At 41.0% G+C, this 16368-nt stretch overlaps 1 protein-coding gene and 1 non-coding gene across 10 annotated transcripts in view; both read right to left on the bottom strand.

Annotated features, from left to right (window-relative positions):
- The window catches only part of ATP6V0A1 (ATPase H+ transporting V0 subunit a1), a 53019-nt gene that overhangs the window by 21011 nt on the left and 15640 nt on the right, over positions 1-16368 (bottom strand). For 5 of the 9 annotated variants that reach the window (XM_043904643.1, XM_043904651.1, XM_043904642.1 and 2 more), the window contains exons 6-14: positions 11084-11187; positions 10638-10764; positions 8698-8780; positions 7992-8085; positions 5598-5810; positions 3150-3300; positions 2142-2281; positions 1174-1331; positions 638-728 (exon numbers count right to left, since the gene is read on the bottom strand). In XM_043904643.1, coding sequence (XP_043760578.1) covers positions 638-728; positions 1174-1331; positions 2142-2281; positions 3150-3300; positions 5598-5810; positions 7992-8085; positions 8698-8780; positions 10638-10764; positions 11084-11187 — 1161 coding nt within the window. The remainder of the gene's footprint in view (positions 1-637; positions 729-1173; positions 1332-2141; positions 2282-3149; positions 3301-5597; positions 5811-7991; positions 8086-8697; positions 8781-10637; positions 10765-11083; positions 11188-16368) is intronic. The other 4 variants (XM_043904646.1, XM_043904647.1, XM_043904650.1 and 1 more) reach the window with 2 other exon arrangements.
- Positions 4059-4193, bottom strand: LOC122695889. Its single transcript, XR_006341626.1, has one exon. It is a non-coding gene; the product is annotated as a small nucleolar RNA SNORA31 (small nucleolar RNA).

The following is a 16368-nucleotide window of genomic DNA, read 5'->3' as shown; positions in this document are numbered from 1 at the left end:
CCTTACAATCTAATGCTTAAATTCTCCCCTACCTCCTCTGTTTAAGCAAATAACACAAAAGATTTGATCACACTTTACTTGCTTACACATTTGAAAAAAATAAAATTCTGGGACAAGTTTTTTAAGTATGTAAATATAAGAATGGTAACCTAAATTCCATAGAAAAGAGCTATTTTTGCTTTATTAAAACATCTGCTAAAAATAAAAATGAAACTAAGTTAAACAGAAATAAACTGGGAAGGAGTCTTGAAAAATCAATCTTCCCAGAGTCAGTATTATTAGCCATCTCTAAAGTAAGTCATACAGGAAAAATAATATGGCTCCCCAAGGCATCTGGGTCTCTTGCAGCTTTAAAGTACTTTGGACAGATATACTGAGGTTTTCTAAAAATATGTTACCTAAAACTCCAAAAAAACTATTTATCTTCATTTTCATCCTTTTACTTCTGGGTTTCACTTAAAAATTTTGGTGTTAGAGTGTACACTCTGGCGTACAGTGGTTAAGACTCTGCACTTCCAATACAGGGGGTGCAGGTACAATCCCTTGTAGGGGAACCAAAATTCCAAAAGCCATGAATGGCATGGCCAATTAAAAAAAACAACTTCATGTCAGACATATAGAAAAGAAGTGCTCTTACTGGATCGATGCCAAAAGGATATGGTCCACCAAAAACTCCAGTGACGGATGGGTTCAGCTGGAGGACAGGGTTCCCCCGAAGTGTCTCTTCCCTACCATGTTAGGAGAACACCGGCATTTATTTTTTTATCAAGAGAAGGAATCACTGGGATCCAGAAACTGATCCCCAGAGAAACTACTATAAGCTACCTTGTCTTTTCAGTAACAGAGGAGGGATTAGCATTAGAGAGTGAGAAGGGATCATAGATAACAAAGAAAAAAATTAAACACACATACAAGACCAGGTAGGGAAATTGGGAGCCCTGCTTTTAACTTACAAAAGAATCAATGCACCTAACTTACAGTTCCTTGACACTACTGAACAAATCACAAAGCACTTCCCAGGCTGGAGCATAGATAAGAGGAGACACTACATTCTTTTGGAACAGAAACAGTGTCAAACACTTCGTAAACAAGTGCTGGTTTACCACTTATCTGGAAATCCAGAGCTGGATATGAAAGGAATAAGCTCTGACTTTCAGCTTCTTGGCAACTTACGTCCAGTTGTATATATCGAACATCGGCCGTACGCTCCAGGATGACCCAAAGATATTAAGAGACTTGGAAAAGCAGTCGTTATAGATGAGGCCAGTGTAGATGGAGAACACACCCATCAACAGAATGATGTACCGGCCGCTGAATACAGTGCTGAACATCTGGGAGCCAGAAGAAAGAGGCCAATGAAACCTAATCCCTGCAGCTCAAGTTGTGACAATGTCATTCAAAATATACTAGCCCCTTCCTTTCTCGCCACTTTTACCCCATTCTGGGTCAGAGAGCTTGAAGTAAAGACCAAAATACAATGCTAAAAAGAAATGTACTTTCACAGTACATGGCCTCTTTAGTGTTAAAATGAACATAGCTCCTCTATTCTCTAAATAGTCTCTAAGATTTCTCTTATCGATCAAAGACTTCCAAATCATAATTTTCATAATGGATGCTTGAGAAATTATAAAGTTTCAGACCAACGCAGATGTAACCTAGACATTAGTTCATTCTTGAATTAACTAGTGTGTGGTTACCAGTGGGGCGAGCCAAGGGGAGAGAGACAGATCGGGGTAGGTGACTCAAGAGGTACAAACCACTATGTATAAAATAAATAAGCTACAAGGATACATTGTACAGCACAGAGAATATAGCCAACATTTTATAATAATTATAAGTGGAGTGTAATCTATAAAATTTTGGAATCACTATGCTGTACACCTGAAACTAATGTCATATTATAAATCAACAATATCTCAACAAATAAGTAAAAAGAAAATATATTTCCATCAATCATGGAGAAAAGACTGAATTATCCTTCTGTATGTACAAAATTATTATAAACCTGTTGCCCTATGGAGAGACAAAAACAGTATGCAGACAAAGATTACAGAAGAAAAATATTAGAAATATGTCAAGAAAATAATACTACTATGTTATGTTTCTGAATTTCTATCAAAAACAGACAGACAAAACATCACCTCATTCTCATTCTTCTGGGAGAGGATCCGGCTCTCTCTTAACACCATCCATACAGCAAAAAGGGTCATCAAAATGCCATGGCCAAGGTCACCAAACATCACAGCAAACAGGAAAGGGAAAGTGATGATGGTGTATGGAGCTATAAAGAGACCAAAGAGAGAAAAAGACAAATTCCAGAAAACCGCAGCTCCCAACACATCACATCCCTCCCCATAATCTAAGATCAGGATAAAAGGGACTCATTCCCAAGCTGCTGGTCAGAGGGGCTCCCAGGAAATAATGTCCACAGCAGGATTTGCACAGACTCGCAAAACTACCACCAGTATTTTCAACAAAGAATCACACAGGAAATGAAGGTTTTGGCACCAGGGGGGTGTGTCCCTTGATTCCTTCTCTCTCACCCCTGGGACGCTGCTCCTAGGACAGGCCAACTTTCCTCCCCGGTGCACTGCAACCAGCTGAATAAAGCCACCAGGTTAAGTGGGAGAAAGTTCAGAATCTGGAGCAGAGCATGTCTTGCAGAAGACTCCCACTGAACATGAACTACCTGACTCTAGATTTAATCACTAACTCTCTGAACAGAGGAGAAATCTGCCTTGGGCTTAAAATGGTCAACAACTGCTATATTTTCTCTATCTAACCTGAAACCAGGAAGCTATTCTAAAATGTCAATGACCTTGGGAAAACTTTTTACTTAAAGCAGTTCTAGCAAATGGCATGTGAGTGAAAGCCAGGTGCTATACAGCTGTGAGGACAGAGGAACCCAATCTATGGAGCTCATGCCTATAAAATTCCTATAAAATTGCCTGCTAAAGGAGTTCCACCTGGCAATAAACCTCACTCCTTACATCCAGATAGGCACCTCTTCACAGGAATTCTACAAGAGCTGAGGCCTGGACAGCATCTTCAGTCTTGAGCCAGTTGTTCAATTACATTCAAAGTGAAGCATTAAAAAAAATAACAAACAGAATAAAATCTCCAGAGGGAAAAGATTCAAGCTTTTTCACCTGGATTTATCTCTCGGTAAGTTCCAATTCCATAAGCATCCACTATGTTCTGAAAGCCATACGTGAACTTGTTGGTCTTGTTATAGGTGGGGGGAGTCTGGTTTGTCTGCATCCTGTTCAGAATGGAGGGCACGGTGGAACCACTGTGCTCCTGGGAAACATCAAGCACAGATAAGAATCAGGTCACCCTTCTTTATGGTGGTGGATTCACAGGCATATCTATTTGTCAAAACTCACTGAATAGTACACATAAAATATGTGTATTTTCTTTCAGGTAAATTATATCTCAATCTTTCAAAAAAAAAAAAAAATCTTTCCAGTCTTTGAGGACACTAGAACTAGCTATAAAATTTATGATGACACGTGTAAATGAAGTCTTAGGAAGAATATCCTTACCATGAAACAAAAAAACTAAGTCTAAAATGTATAAACAAAGAAAATGTGGTCCTTTCTTCCCTGAAGATATCCTTATCTGTCTACAAGTGTCATTGTTTTCTCCTGCTTTTATGAAGAAAGCAAAGTTATTTTCTGACTTTTCCCTCTTCACCACCTACTCTTAACTCTCTAATAATCCTTGGAGTCTAGCAGACCATGCCTGGTCAAAGTGGCTGGCTCATCACCAGATCCAAAGATCTTTTCTCTTACATGCAAGCCCCTGACACTGGAGAGCTTCCTCTTCTGTTTACCAGCCATGCCTTTCCTGTCTCTTTGCTGGTTCCTCCTCCCCTGCCTGTAACACTGCAGGCCCCCAAGGTTCTATCATTAACTCCTTATTTTCTCTCTTGGAGGTCTCATTCCCTTCCAACCTCATGTATCCCATTTCTTTCATTTTGCACCCCCCCCTTTTTTTTTTTGAGTAAAGCAGGCTTTTACTGTTCACAAGGTTATTTGAGAGGTGCAAAAATCTCCCCATGTATTCTCCCATTCAATCTGGGCTGCCACAGCGAGACAGACAGAAAGCTCAAAGATATATTTTTCTTGCATCTGTATGTAGTGGAAACCTTAGCAGACAGTAACTACTCCAGGCCTGTCAAATAGAGGCATTTCCCCCTTTCTTTTGAGAACTATCTCATCGTCGGTTTTACATTTCCACATGGATTTCTGTCCAACCCCTCAATGTGACTAAAACTGAGCTTAGCAGCTTTCTCCAATCAATAAGTTTCTCTTACTGAATCTCTACTTCCATTAATGGAACTATTATTCTATCAGTCACCCAGCTTTGATGCCTCAGAAACATTTTAAATTTTTTCTCCTTGTATTTCTCCTGTACGTTGCTAAATACCAAGCCTATCGAAGGATACTTCCTTCAGAATGTCTCACAAATTCATCATTATTTGCTCTTCCCATTGCCAGGTCTTACTGCAAGGTCATTATCACTTACTACTGTTTATAATAACCAAACTGCCCTCTCACTTGTAGGCTCTCTCAGCTCCCCAATCCAACCCCCATGCTATCAATGGATTACTCTTTTATTTAATAGATTGATACTGATTGATTGATTGACTGAGTCATGCAGCATGTAGGATATGAGATCTTAGTTCCCTGACCAAGGATCCAACCTGTAACCCCTGCAGTGGAAACGTGGAATCTTAACTACTAAACTGTCAGGGAAGTCCCTGGATTATTCTCTTGAAACTGTTTTGATCATCATGTCCTTTCACTGCTAAATAACTTCCAGTGTCCCTCTACTCCCTCTAGGATAAAATTTAAACCCACCCATCTGGCATTAATGACTCTTCATAATCAGGTTCCTGTCTCCCTGACTCAGGTTTACCTCCTGCTCTTTCGGCTCACCCGTTACAATTCCTGTTCTGGCCCAACCATGCATGGTCACACCGTACTTGCCTTTGGCCAGACTGTTTACTTCTTGTTATTGCCAACAGACCATCTCATCCAGTCTTCAAAGCACTGAGTAAATGCCACCTTCCTGAAGCTGCTTCTGATCATCCTCGCTGCCCAAGCTAGCACCTTCCTTCCCTCCACACACAAACTGCTCTTGGCAGACTGTCTTGTATGTCTGCACATCAGCCTCTTCAAGTCAGAAGATACTTGAGGGTCTCCTTTTTACATCTCTGTACCTCTTGGCCCCTAGATCAGAGGCTTGGACAGGGCAGTAGCTCTAACTAACTACTAAAGGGAACTGCAAGGGTTATACTATGTACCTAGACTAATGGACAGAGAGAATGGACCAGGAAACTGACGTTCTGAGTGTAACTCTGAAGGATCACGGGGATATGATCAAATCATTTAATCTTTTCTGAATTACAATTGCTACATTTGAAAATAAGGATATACGAGATGTTCTGTCAGGATGCAAGGTGAGTACAAGATGGGTAAACTGAAGAACTCTGAGACAAAAATGCCATGAGAATGTAACTGATTCCTGTTACCACTGATGAAACCTCTCTTCCTGGCTGAAGGCTGCACCGCCAGCTGTGGGGGACTCACCGTGCCTCTTCTGAGCGCAAACTGGATGGAGTCAAGGTCAGTGACAGGGCACCAGACCTCCGCAATTAGGCACTTCTGGGTCACATCTATGTTGCACTGGTTCAAAGTGTGGTAGATGGCCTTCATCTTCCGCACCTTGATGAACCAGACACGGATGTTCTTGGCAGCGGCCTGAAGAACCCTCTGGCGGTGATCCTCTGTTTGGTTCAGAACCTTTGGGGAAAGAAAGGAGCAGGAAATCGATCCTTCTAACACCCTTCTTTCAAGACACGAAGGCAAAAAGGAATAGCTTTCTGAGAAGGGATGTGGGGATCTGTTTTTTTTCTTCCTCTGGCTAGAAGTTTTTTTTTTTTTTTGGCCAAATTGAAAAAAATTAAGAATTCTACTTACTAATATTCATATTCACTTAGCTTCAAGCTAAAGAGAAACCTGAGGAAATGGTTTTTAGCTTTTCTAATTTTACCACCAAATCCATGGCAGAACAACGTAGGTCACTGGTTTTTATCTGGTTTATTAAAGAGCAATGATTTTCCATATGGAGCCTGTAACTCTGACTTGAAGAAGTCAGTGTCACAGGCCCAGTAAGGGACCGAGTTGTCACATCCCTGCTTATGAACAGCAGGCCGCAGAACCCCCCTGAACATCAGCCAGCATTGAGGAGTGGTGGAAAAGAGGTGCTGCTGACCGCCATCATCTGCTTCTTAGAGACTCCATGCCGGGGAAAGAGACAGGAGACTCATGGCCTCTGGAGAGGATTTAGACTGCCACATACCACAGTCATCACAGAGCAGATAAGGCTTGATTTTTCTGTCAGGCTTTGTTTTCTCCCCAGGAAGCCCGATCCCTTGGAAGTCAGCAAATAGTTACCTCGGAGGAATAATACTGCTTCCACTAGAGGTGGGAAGAAGGGCCAGGGACACTTTACATTCTACTGTCTTGTTTATCACCAAATATTTAACAGGTCTATAGCAGGAGAGGGGAGAAGCCAAAATTAGGCAAGCAACTCACCATTCATTTGTGCCTAAGACTCTATCTGAAATCTCAACATCTTTTTGAAGAGGAAAAAACTATATATTAATCATTTTAGCACAAGTACTCCATCACAGCTGGCTCTTCAAGTCAGTTCAGGAAAAGGTCATGACTGCTCCAAGTCATGACTGCTCCCTGAGAAACTGTCTTAGGCAGTAGAAAGTAACTTCCATGAGAGGTTTAAAAAAAAAAAAAAAAAAAAACCATGGCATGCTAGGGAAACTCTTGTTCACTTGAGAATAAAGGAACAAGGATACTTTCTCTCCTGGTTGTTGACAATTTCACAATGACTATTTAAACTTCTGGAAGGATGCTAATAAACTTGCCCCCCATCCCTACATCTCACTGATTGATATTCAATCCCTTTAAAAATTTTACTTCAAGAAATTAATTCATTAAAATTTTACTTCATACAGTTTGGTGCTTTAAAAGTCAAATTCCAGCCATTTATAAAGGCTACTGCACATGTTCTTCACAGTCTACTGCAAGCCTACTCATAAGGAGGGGGTAGAACAGTTCTAGAAGCCAGAATGTACTAACATGGCTCATCACCCATCAGCAGTTCGAAGAAAACTCTCTTCCCTTGGTTAAACTGATAAGTGCAGCTAACAGGGGCCAGCAGCAGGTCAAGTGGTAGGTCATACACAACAGGGGTTGAAATGCTTCAACACACATCAAACATGTTTCTTAATGTTTCAAGGTGGCAATCATTACATTCTTTCAACAGGGAACCAAGCTCCGGCTGGGCACCCTTTTCCTTCCATGTATGTATAAATCATGACTCCCTCTTTAGAACCCTGTGACAGCCATCATGTGTGCAAACTACACACACTGCAACTGGGAAAAAGCTCCTTCCTGGGTACAAGAGTTACACCAGGACTCTGGCTAGACTGTGTGGTTCAGATTCAAGGTGACCAGGAGGACACACACCAAGCTATTAAGAGTGGCTGCCTCTGGAGGTAGAGCATGTCTGTGAGAGGCAGAATTGATTTGATATGTACTTCTACATTATTTGATTTTTTTCTTAAGTAAGCATACGTCATTATTCATACCTCATACTTCATTCATTATAAATGTATTTCAGACTCATGAGCTGGGGAACTGAATATTCTAAGCAACAACGATTTCAGGTGCTGTCTCTGTCTCTGTCTCATTTGAAGATAATTCATGCCATTTTTAAATCATTCCCTGTGGGGGATGGGGAAGAGTTTCAGGGAATGACTTAAAAATAGCACACACACAAAAAAAACAAATGTATCCTGGGCTGCCGTAAGTGCCTAATAAACTGTTAGTGCTTCACGGAAGAAGTAAGGTCTTCTATAGCAGTATTTCAAAAAGACAGACTCCCTCCGGGTCTCTGTGTACCATTTGGAGATCGTCAATCCTGGTATTAACTCCAGAAGCCATCTCCTTTCTCTCCTGCGGCATCTCAGGACAGGGATAGAGTGAGGCCCGGAACCTGGAATGTGCAGACACAGCCTGAGGAACACTGACATTGCTTCACGGAGCCAGTTTAAGTAATCTCAGAACATAATCCCAACATACTGGAAGGACCAAAACAGGGTTAGTTCAGACTGATGCACTAATCAATAATTATTATTTATGGGAAGGGGCCTACAGTAGAGCATCAAGCAACATTTGAACTGTCTTGGCATTCTCTGTAGCTATTAAATTCCTCTAGATTAAAAAAGAAAGAAGCAGTGATTACAAATTCCACTATAAAGTGCTGGAGAAAAACAGCGTGGAGAAAGGATCTCATGGGCAGAATTTCAGAAAAGCTTAAGGGCACAGTGCCTATGGTACACTGCTAGGTATGCAAACCCATTGTCCCAAAACAATGTAGAATTTATAAACCATGAGTCCTAATTACTTTTCCCAAGAAAAGGAAATTGTGATTTTGACGGTCTATAAAAAAAAATACTTAGGCCATTTCTGATTGTTTAAGATAACCTTAACATTATTAAAAAATATATTCCCCATTTAAGGTGGACTTACAGGGCTTGTGTGTCACTATTCTACAGGCTTAACAGGTGGCCTGGCTGCACCCTGGGGGGAGGCATGTTTCTCTTACCCTTCACAGATTTTCTTGACTCTGTTTTTCAGCTGATCACCTTGGAAGAAAATGATGAACACAGACTTGTGCACGTAGTCTCCCTAGGCCCCAAACCAAAAACCAAGAATTCAGACTTACAATCCAGAAAACTTCTTAAGCACCTTTCTTTCTTGGTGACATAGAAACAACTGTAATCCTTTAAGGGTCTGGCAACCATGTACTTTAACCATTATCTTCAATCCATCTCTCAAGCTCCACAAGAACATTTGCTCTATAATCTCAATAATCTTTCCATACTTGTTTTTAAACTCAACAAGGAGCTTGACACAGATGCAAAGATGATTCTCTTCTTAGCAGAATTTAGCCCTACCTACCAATTCAACTATTCAAACTGAATAATTCTTTTATTGCCTAAATGACTCAAGTACAGAGAAGAGGAAAGGAAGTCATTCCTGCCTGCTTGCATGCTCAGAAACTCCAGCTAAAGGGGACTGAATAACTACAAGGAGTTGAGCAGCTGGGGAGAAATGTTGATGCACAATCTCATGATTCATGCTGAATTAGACCTCAGGGGGCAGGGAGGAAGGCATTCTATCCAAACACCAAGTGTATACCTGAAGCCTTGAGGCAAAGGTTAGTAGGAAAGATCAGAAAAAGACTCTACAGTGGATGTTAGAGTTAGGACTGTCTCTGGTGGCCTGTATTTTCTCCAGTTCCTACAGAGCTTTTATAACAGGAAAACAAACAAAACTTTGGGGGATAAAGAGGGAAGAGGAGGGAAGGAGTAAGTAAGGCTCATGGGTCTTAAATTCCTAAGTTCTCCAGGAATTAACTGGAGCACATTCTTTGTGCAGCTGCTGTGTTAGAGATAGCCAGACCCTCCCTTTACTCCACTCGTTGATAAAAAATAATGCTTCTGAGGCCCAGGAACCCTGCTGAATATTCCTGAGAATAGCTCCACATGAGGTTTAACTGCTAACTGTGGTGTTTCCGTGACCCAAGGACAGCCTTCAGTGAGACTACAAAACTGGTACTTTGGGTAAGGGGACTCACTGTAACCTAAGCATCACCACCCTCCTACTCGGTCCCAAGGACATGATCCATTTACTTCTAGCTGAAGGACCCAGCTACTCTGAGAACCCTCATAATTCAACCTCTCTTCTTAGGTTTAAAAAAAAAAAGAATACTAATTTAAGACACCCAAAAGATAACTGAGAACATAATAACCAACTCCAGGCTTCTAAATAATACTAGTACCAAAGTGAAGTAAATTTCTTGCAGAACAGTGAATCATCTTTGCCTGTCATCTCTAGATGGACTCACCATATAAATGTAGGTTTATGCTAAGAACTCTGTCCTTTTATGTCAAATGCCAAGATGTTAAGTTATTCCTGCTTTCCAAAGCACTGGGTGGGGAATGTCATCCTACCTTGCACAACATAAATCTTAAAACTAAGTTCCTAAAATTCCCAACAAACAAATAGATAGAAAACTTTATCAATTAAAATTTCATCAACTTATGAAGACCACAGTTCGGGAAATCTCTCCTCCTTGTACACATGGATGTTACCAAACTTGGAACCAGATGTCTTGCTTTAATTTTCATTAAAGAGTTAATGTTTTTTTGGTCCCAGATAAGTACCAGAAAACACATAAAGCTGAAATAACTGGAGGGAATTCCCTGGCAGTTCAGAGGTTAGGACTCGGCACTTTCACTGCTGTGGCCTGGGTTTGATCCCTGGTAGGGGAACTAAGATCCCACACATCATGTATACCTTGTATGTATACATACGATGGAGGTGAAGAGGAAAAGAGGAGTCCCTCAAATTCACAGATCCAAATGGAGTAAATGTAAGGGCTCCTCTTGGGAGGGTCAGGTTCAGGTGGCACATGCTATGTTACTGCTCTGAGCTCCCTGTACCAGACCTACTCCACCAGACGCAATTCCCTTGTCTTACAGTCACAGGATCCTCCAGGGGGTTCTCGATCTCAGCCTGCCGCAGGAACACATTCCCCCGGCACACCCGCCAAAGCATGCGCTCAAAAGTAGGGATGCGCTCCCGGTTAATCACACCAGCCACGAAGCTGTGGGGAGAAGAGTCAGATTGGGAATGGTTCCACACCACAGGATGGGAGGAAAGTAAAGAGCAGGGGAGGGGAAAGACGTCAAACAGGAGGCTGTGCATTGCTATGTCAAAATGGCTGCCAAAGTCTGATTCCCGGACTCAGCAGAGGGTTGACAGAACAACTCAGGAACTGAACCCAAAGTAAGTTAGCAACACCTTGCAACAGGCTCAGAAGAGAGGGCATCCTGGAAGCCAGTGAATGCTCAGCCTGAGTGCTCTTCTGAACAGCAAAAATGGACATGACTCTGTTGAGTACAGAGGGTCGAAGTGGTACTTACCCAAGTCTTAAGGGCGTGCCTCTTCCCATCTCGCTTGGCTCCAAGAGGGACGAGGACTCTTCCAACAGGTCTGGATCCGCCATCTGCTGATGATGCAATTCAGCCTGAATTCACAAATCAATTAATATCTAATGAAAATAGTTAGTGGCATGCAGGGAACGAGGAACCAGGAGATAAGTTCAGAAAATAAAGATGAAAAAAAGAAAACCACCAAAAGAGAAGACATACCCACAAAAAGAAGACAAGAAGAATAGGGGAAGAAACAAAGAAAAGAAACAAGAGGTAAAGGAAGCAGAACTGCCCCAGTGAAGCATCTGGGGAAATGGTTTTAGAAATAAGGAATAAAGAAAAAGACGTTAAATGACAGTGACAACCGTATAAACCTGTGACTTGGTGGAAACCATTTTTTCTCTTATGTTTTCCTGAATAAGCCATGAAAGTACCAAAAATACTTTTGCATATGCATAGAAGCGGAAGTATTTCTTCCTTTTGAGCAAAAACAAGGCAGCTCAGCAGATACATTCAATATCAAATTTCCAGGCAGCTACAAATTAGAATTTTCCCTGTGTAAGAATGTAAAAGATGGAGACTCTCTTTCCCAGGAAGAAAAGCAAGGAGCTGTCACTGTCCTGAACAGGAGAAAGATAGAAGGGGTGTCTCCAGACGTCTAGGTTTTCCATGCCCTTAAAAAGTCAAAACATGAGGGCTTTCAGCACACCCACTATTTAAAAGAAAAAAAAAAAAATGCTTCAAACTATGGGATTTAAAGAGTATTCTTTGTCCAAAAACGTAAGAAACACAATAGCTGGGCAGGCATGGGCCTCCCCTGCATCAGTAAAGGGAAGGAAAAGTGAAAACATACCTGAATGTCCTAGTTTCTGACCAGGAATCCAGAATAGTAAAAAGTTCCTGTGGGCTTTACAGCTTAAGGATTCTTGAGAACATAGCTTAAGCCAACAATCTAAATCAAGTGAAGAAAAAGTAACAGATAATAAGCCAATTCAGAACATGCGGACTAGTTGGATTGTTGAGATTTAAAATGATTTCCACCACGACAGTTTATACAATAAAATGGAGGAGGAGCGGGGCCTTCTCAGATGCAGACCTCCATTTCTCAGCCTTTCTCTACACAACACTTCTTGCCCCGTTTCCTCTCAGCCTCTCTCTCCACAATACATCTCGCCTTGTTTCCTCTCAGCAGGAAGGAGGAGCTGCCCTAAGAAATGAAGGCCAACTGACCATTCCACTGCCTCATCTCCCCAGCTGCAATATCCATGCCCTACCTGTTTGACCAAAGACTAGAAGTGAGCCAGAGGAATCTTCCTTTTCAAAAGCAGAACTAAATAAAAATGAAGTCAGGAGAATTTTTCTCATCATCTTCACTCCAAATTTCAATTTGATTCTACTCTTACCAACCCTGCTGTAAAAAAAAAAAAAAAAAAAAAGCCACAGGGGATCCCTTCTTGATAGTCACAGGACCATAAATGTAAAGTCACAGGGTGGGGGTGGGGAACTGAGTATAAATCAGATAAGTCTGAGAGTCTAAACAAGTGAAAGCAATTGTTCGGGAAGTAAATTCTAGAAGCAGAATCAACTCTCAATGACTGAAAGAAAAAAGAAATAAATTTATCTTTTAAAAAAAAAAGGAAGGATAGGCAGTGGGCACACCAGAAATGCAGAGAAATACCACCATGAGATTTGGGAAACCTTAAGATGAGATAATGAGGGCACGGGTTAGCACTTGTTCTCAAGTGAGCAATTCTTGTTTCTACTTAAAATCAAATCCACTGACTACAAACCACAGGCAACTTGCTTTAAGGATCCAGAGTAACTACAGCATTTCATCTTGCTTTTAGGATGTCCCTTAGCAAAACCAGTGAAACTGACCACTACTCACAAGCCTGCGTGGTTCACAATGCCTGGTTTAAGTAAACCATAAAGGTAAAGCTCAGTGCAAATATATGTGCTCTAACGGGGAGAACTGATGGAAAAGCAAATAGTGCTCCTCTAAAGGAGCAGGCTCCATCTAGAATCTCTGGGAATACGAAAAAAAAAAAAGCAGAATTAAAATCAAATACAAATTTACAATAATATTCTAAGTAATAATTACACCATTTCAAACTTAAGAATCCTTCAAATGAAATAATTGTGCCTGATAAGAAACTGTCCAGAACCACTAACTGAGGGTCTTTAAAGCAATATCTAAAACCATGTCATCCAGTATCTCAATCTTAACCTGGGTTCTCTCATACAAGTACTACCACGGTTCTTCTACATTACTTGCTATGCCCTCTGGTTTACCCCTTCCCCAGTCAGAACACTAAAACCACGCCTTGAAAGAGGAAGCAGCACAACTTCGATAGTTCTGTTTCTACACTTCAGTATAAGCAGCACATCCAGTTCACGCTACATGACCAACAGCAAACACTTTTCTTTCCATCGACATGAGAAAGAAATTACATTTCATCACCTGAGGTATTCACGCAAGCCCCAGAGGAGATGGTAGATGGGAAAGAAAAGTAAAGAAAGCAGATGGATGGAAAGTCAGAAGGAAAGGAAGGCAGGGCTCTGCATGCCATTAACCATTACTTTTCCAGTCTTCTTTACGCTCTCATATGTTATGGTGCTTATGGTAAAAGATGCAGAGAAATCTCTCCAGCTCTTACAGTTCTTCATAAGCAAGAAGACTGAGAAAAGGATAATCATTAACAAGTCATTTAAAATGCTCTGGATAAGAAATGGCTAAGTTGAATTTGTAATCATCATAAATCATAAGACTATTCAATATGTGTTTATCTCTCCCCTTCTCCACACCTAGCCAATCATAACCCCTATGCCTGGAGATGCAGCAAATCATTTTCTGATTTAGTCATTTTCTGCTAACTCATTATTGTAAATTACTGATCATATTCACCAAATTATATTCAAAAGAAGGGTTTAAAATAGGTAGTGTTTCAGGCCATTGGCAAACATTATAATCTCAGGCATGGAAGAAAGGCTCATGAAAAGTCTACATTTCTGAGACTTGAGGTCCCAAGTCTCCTGATCTTTTGCACCATGTGAAGCATGCACTCGCAGGTGGAGATGTGTTGAACTCTGTGAGGCTCTGTCTCCTGTCCTGGCAGCGACACCTGAGACTGCTGTCTGGCCTCAGCAGGGCAGGGGCTATTGAAAGGGACCTGGCTGAGGCTATGATCTAATGGCGAGAGTGGACACGATGTTGACTGTGCACTAGGAGAGAAAAGGAGGGGTTCCTGCCACTGGAAATAGAGGGACAGATGACGATCGCAGCAGAAGAGCCTCTCACAGCCAAGGCCTCAAGCTCAAAAAAATGCTTTGCATGAATAGGAGGGGGAATACGATGCAAAATGGAGAGGGTGTGAAGGTCATGCCTGACTTCTCAAGATGGGCATTTCATGTTTACACCTATTAACCACAAAGAAAATTCCTAAACCCACAGTTACAATTTTAAAATCTTACATCATCTTTCCAAGTGATTCTGCTTATTCTGTTTTTACTATTACTTTTTTTTTGGTATTATAAAATAAAGAGTTTAAAAAACTATTTTCCTTAAGAGAGTCCATTTGTCAGTCTTTTTTCAGAATCTCTCCCAGAATGAACTAGACTAGGAAGTCTATCCCAATCCTTAAAACTTAGGAGAATATGAAAAACATTCTCATGTATCTTATCAATATCCATCCCAGCAGTAAACTAAAGGCTATATCAAAAGGGGGAAAAAGGCAGGTAGAGGGTAAAAGAACTAAGTATCCAGTAATGATAAAAGTAACTGAGCTTTGATCTTGAGGCCGGGTTTACTTTGGATCTGTGGGCAGCAGCTTGGACACGTATAAAAACCACACCATATGTGAGCCTAGGGAGTCACTGTGTTTATGGATGTTTCCAGACATGACTAAGTAATATAGCCCTTGAACACAGAGACCATGTCTCACCCAGCTGATGTCTCACAAAGAGCAAGTGCTCTTCAAATGGTCCAACAATAATAATGTTGTATTACTATTATCAAATATAATACTAAATTATTATTTAATATTATTAAATAATAATAATATTTAGGCAGTGAGTATACTGGAATTCCAAATTATTTGTTCATCGAAAACCACTTGACATAAGTGACCATGCCTGTTGCAAAAGACCTGAAACACTTGGAAAGAGTTAATTACACTGTCCCACATCCTTTAATGTGATGATATCGGGGACTGGTGAAAGAAGTTACCGTCAGTCTCAAAATTCTCAACTCAGTGAGCAAACTGAATATTCACACCAATTCTCTCCTGATATGTAGCCAGATCCTGATTCTCAGGAGGACCAGGCAATTTAATTCCTAGGAACTTTTCCCCCTTTCCCTGGCTCCAGTAGATCTTGTTAATTAGCATGGTTTCTCTGAGTCGGATCTTCATTTACTAAGGAATGTATCACGTCTTCAGTTGACTTTCTCCAGCCCCATGTGGTTCTCACGCTAGCATGCTTCAGAATCACCTTGTGAAAACGGATCACTGGGCCCCACCCTCAGGGTTTCTGATTCAGTGAGTCTGGAGTGAGGACTGAGAACTGACATTCTGACAAGTCCCCAGGTGAGGCTGATGTTGCTGGTTGGCAAACCCCTGCTCCAGGCTAGAGAACTAGGGAGAGTTATTTTTTCTTCAAAACATAGAAATTAAAAGTGAAACTGAGGACTTATCAGATACTAACTAAAGTAGGCCTTTTGTTTTTTAAAAACTTTGCTAGTTTTTGTTGAGCAAAGGAAATAAAGAACTTAATGGGGTGGTCTCCCTGGTGGTCCAGTGGTTAAGACTCTGTGCAGTGCTTCTACTGCAGGAGGCATGAATTTAATCTTTGGTCAAGGAACATGCTGCAAGGTGTGGCTGAAAAATTTTTTTAAAAAAAGAACTGATGGGAAGGCATATTGAATAGTGACTGGGACAATCTATGAAATGTATGATGCAGCTAATGGGTTGGCAAAGAAACTTATAAAAAAGAAGAGTTACCCATATTTTAGGCCATCAGAAAAAGCATGTCCACACTACTCCCCAGCTTTAATTGGAAGAAGGAAGCCTTTTGAGAGCCTTGTTCCAAATCCTTGTGGTGGGGTCACTTCAGCAAGCTGTCCCCTGGCAACTACATTTTTAACCCAGGAATTTATTATTAACATTTTGCACCTACAAGGTATTGAAGTTGAGTTTAGAGGAAAATCCAGGAACTTCAAACAGGCATCCTACCAATTTTCCATACAACATAAAAAACAGCTCTCAAATTAAGTGTGCTTG

Source organism: Cervus elaphus, chromosome 5 (genome assembly GCF_910594005.1).
Source record: "Cervus elaphus chromosome 5, mCerEla1.1, whole genome shotgun sequence".
In the NCBI taxonomy this organism is placed as follows: domain Eukaryota; kingdom Metazoa; phylum Chordata; class Mammalia; order Artiodactyla; family Cervidae; genus Cervus; species Cervus elaphus.
The sequence above is the reverse complement of the archived record's forward strand: the minus strand, read 5'-3'. Positions and strand labels throughout refer to the sequence as shown.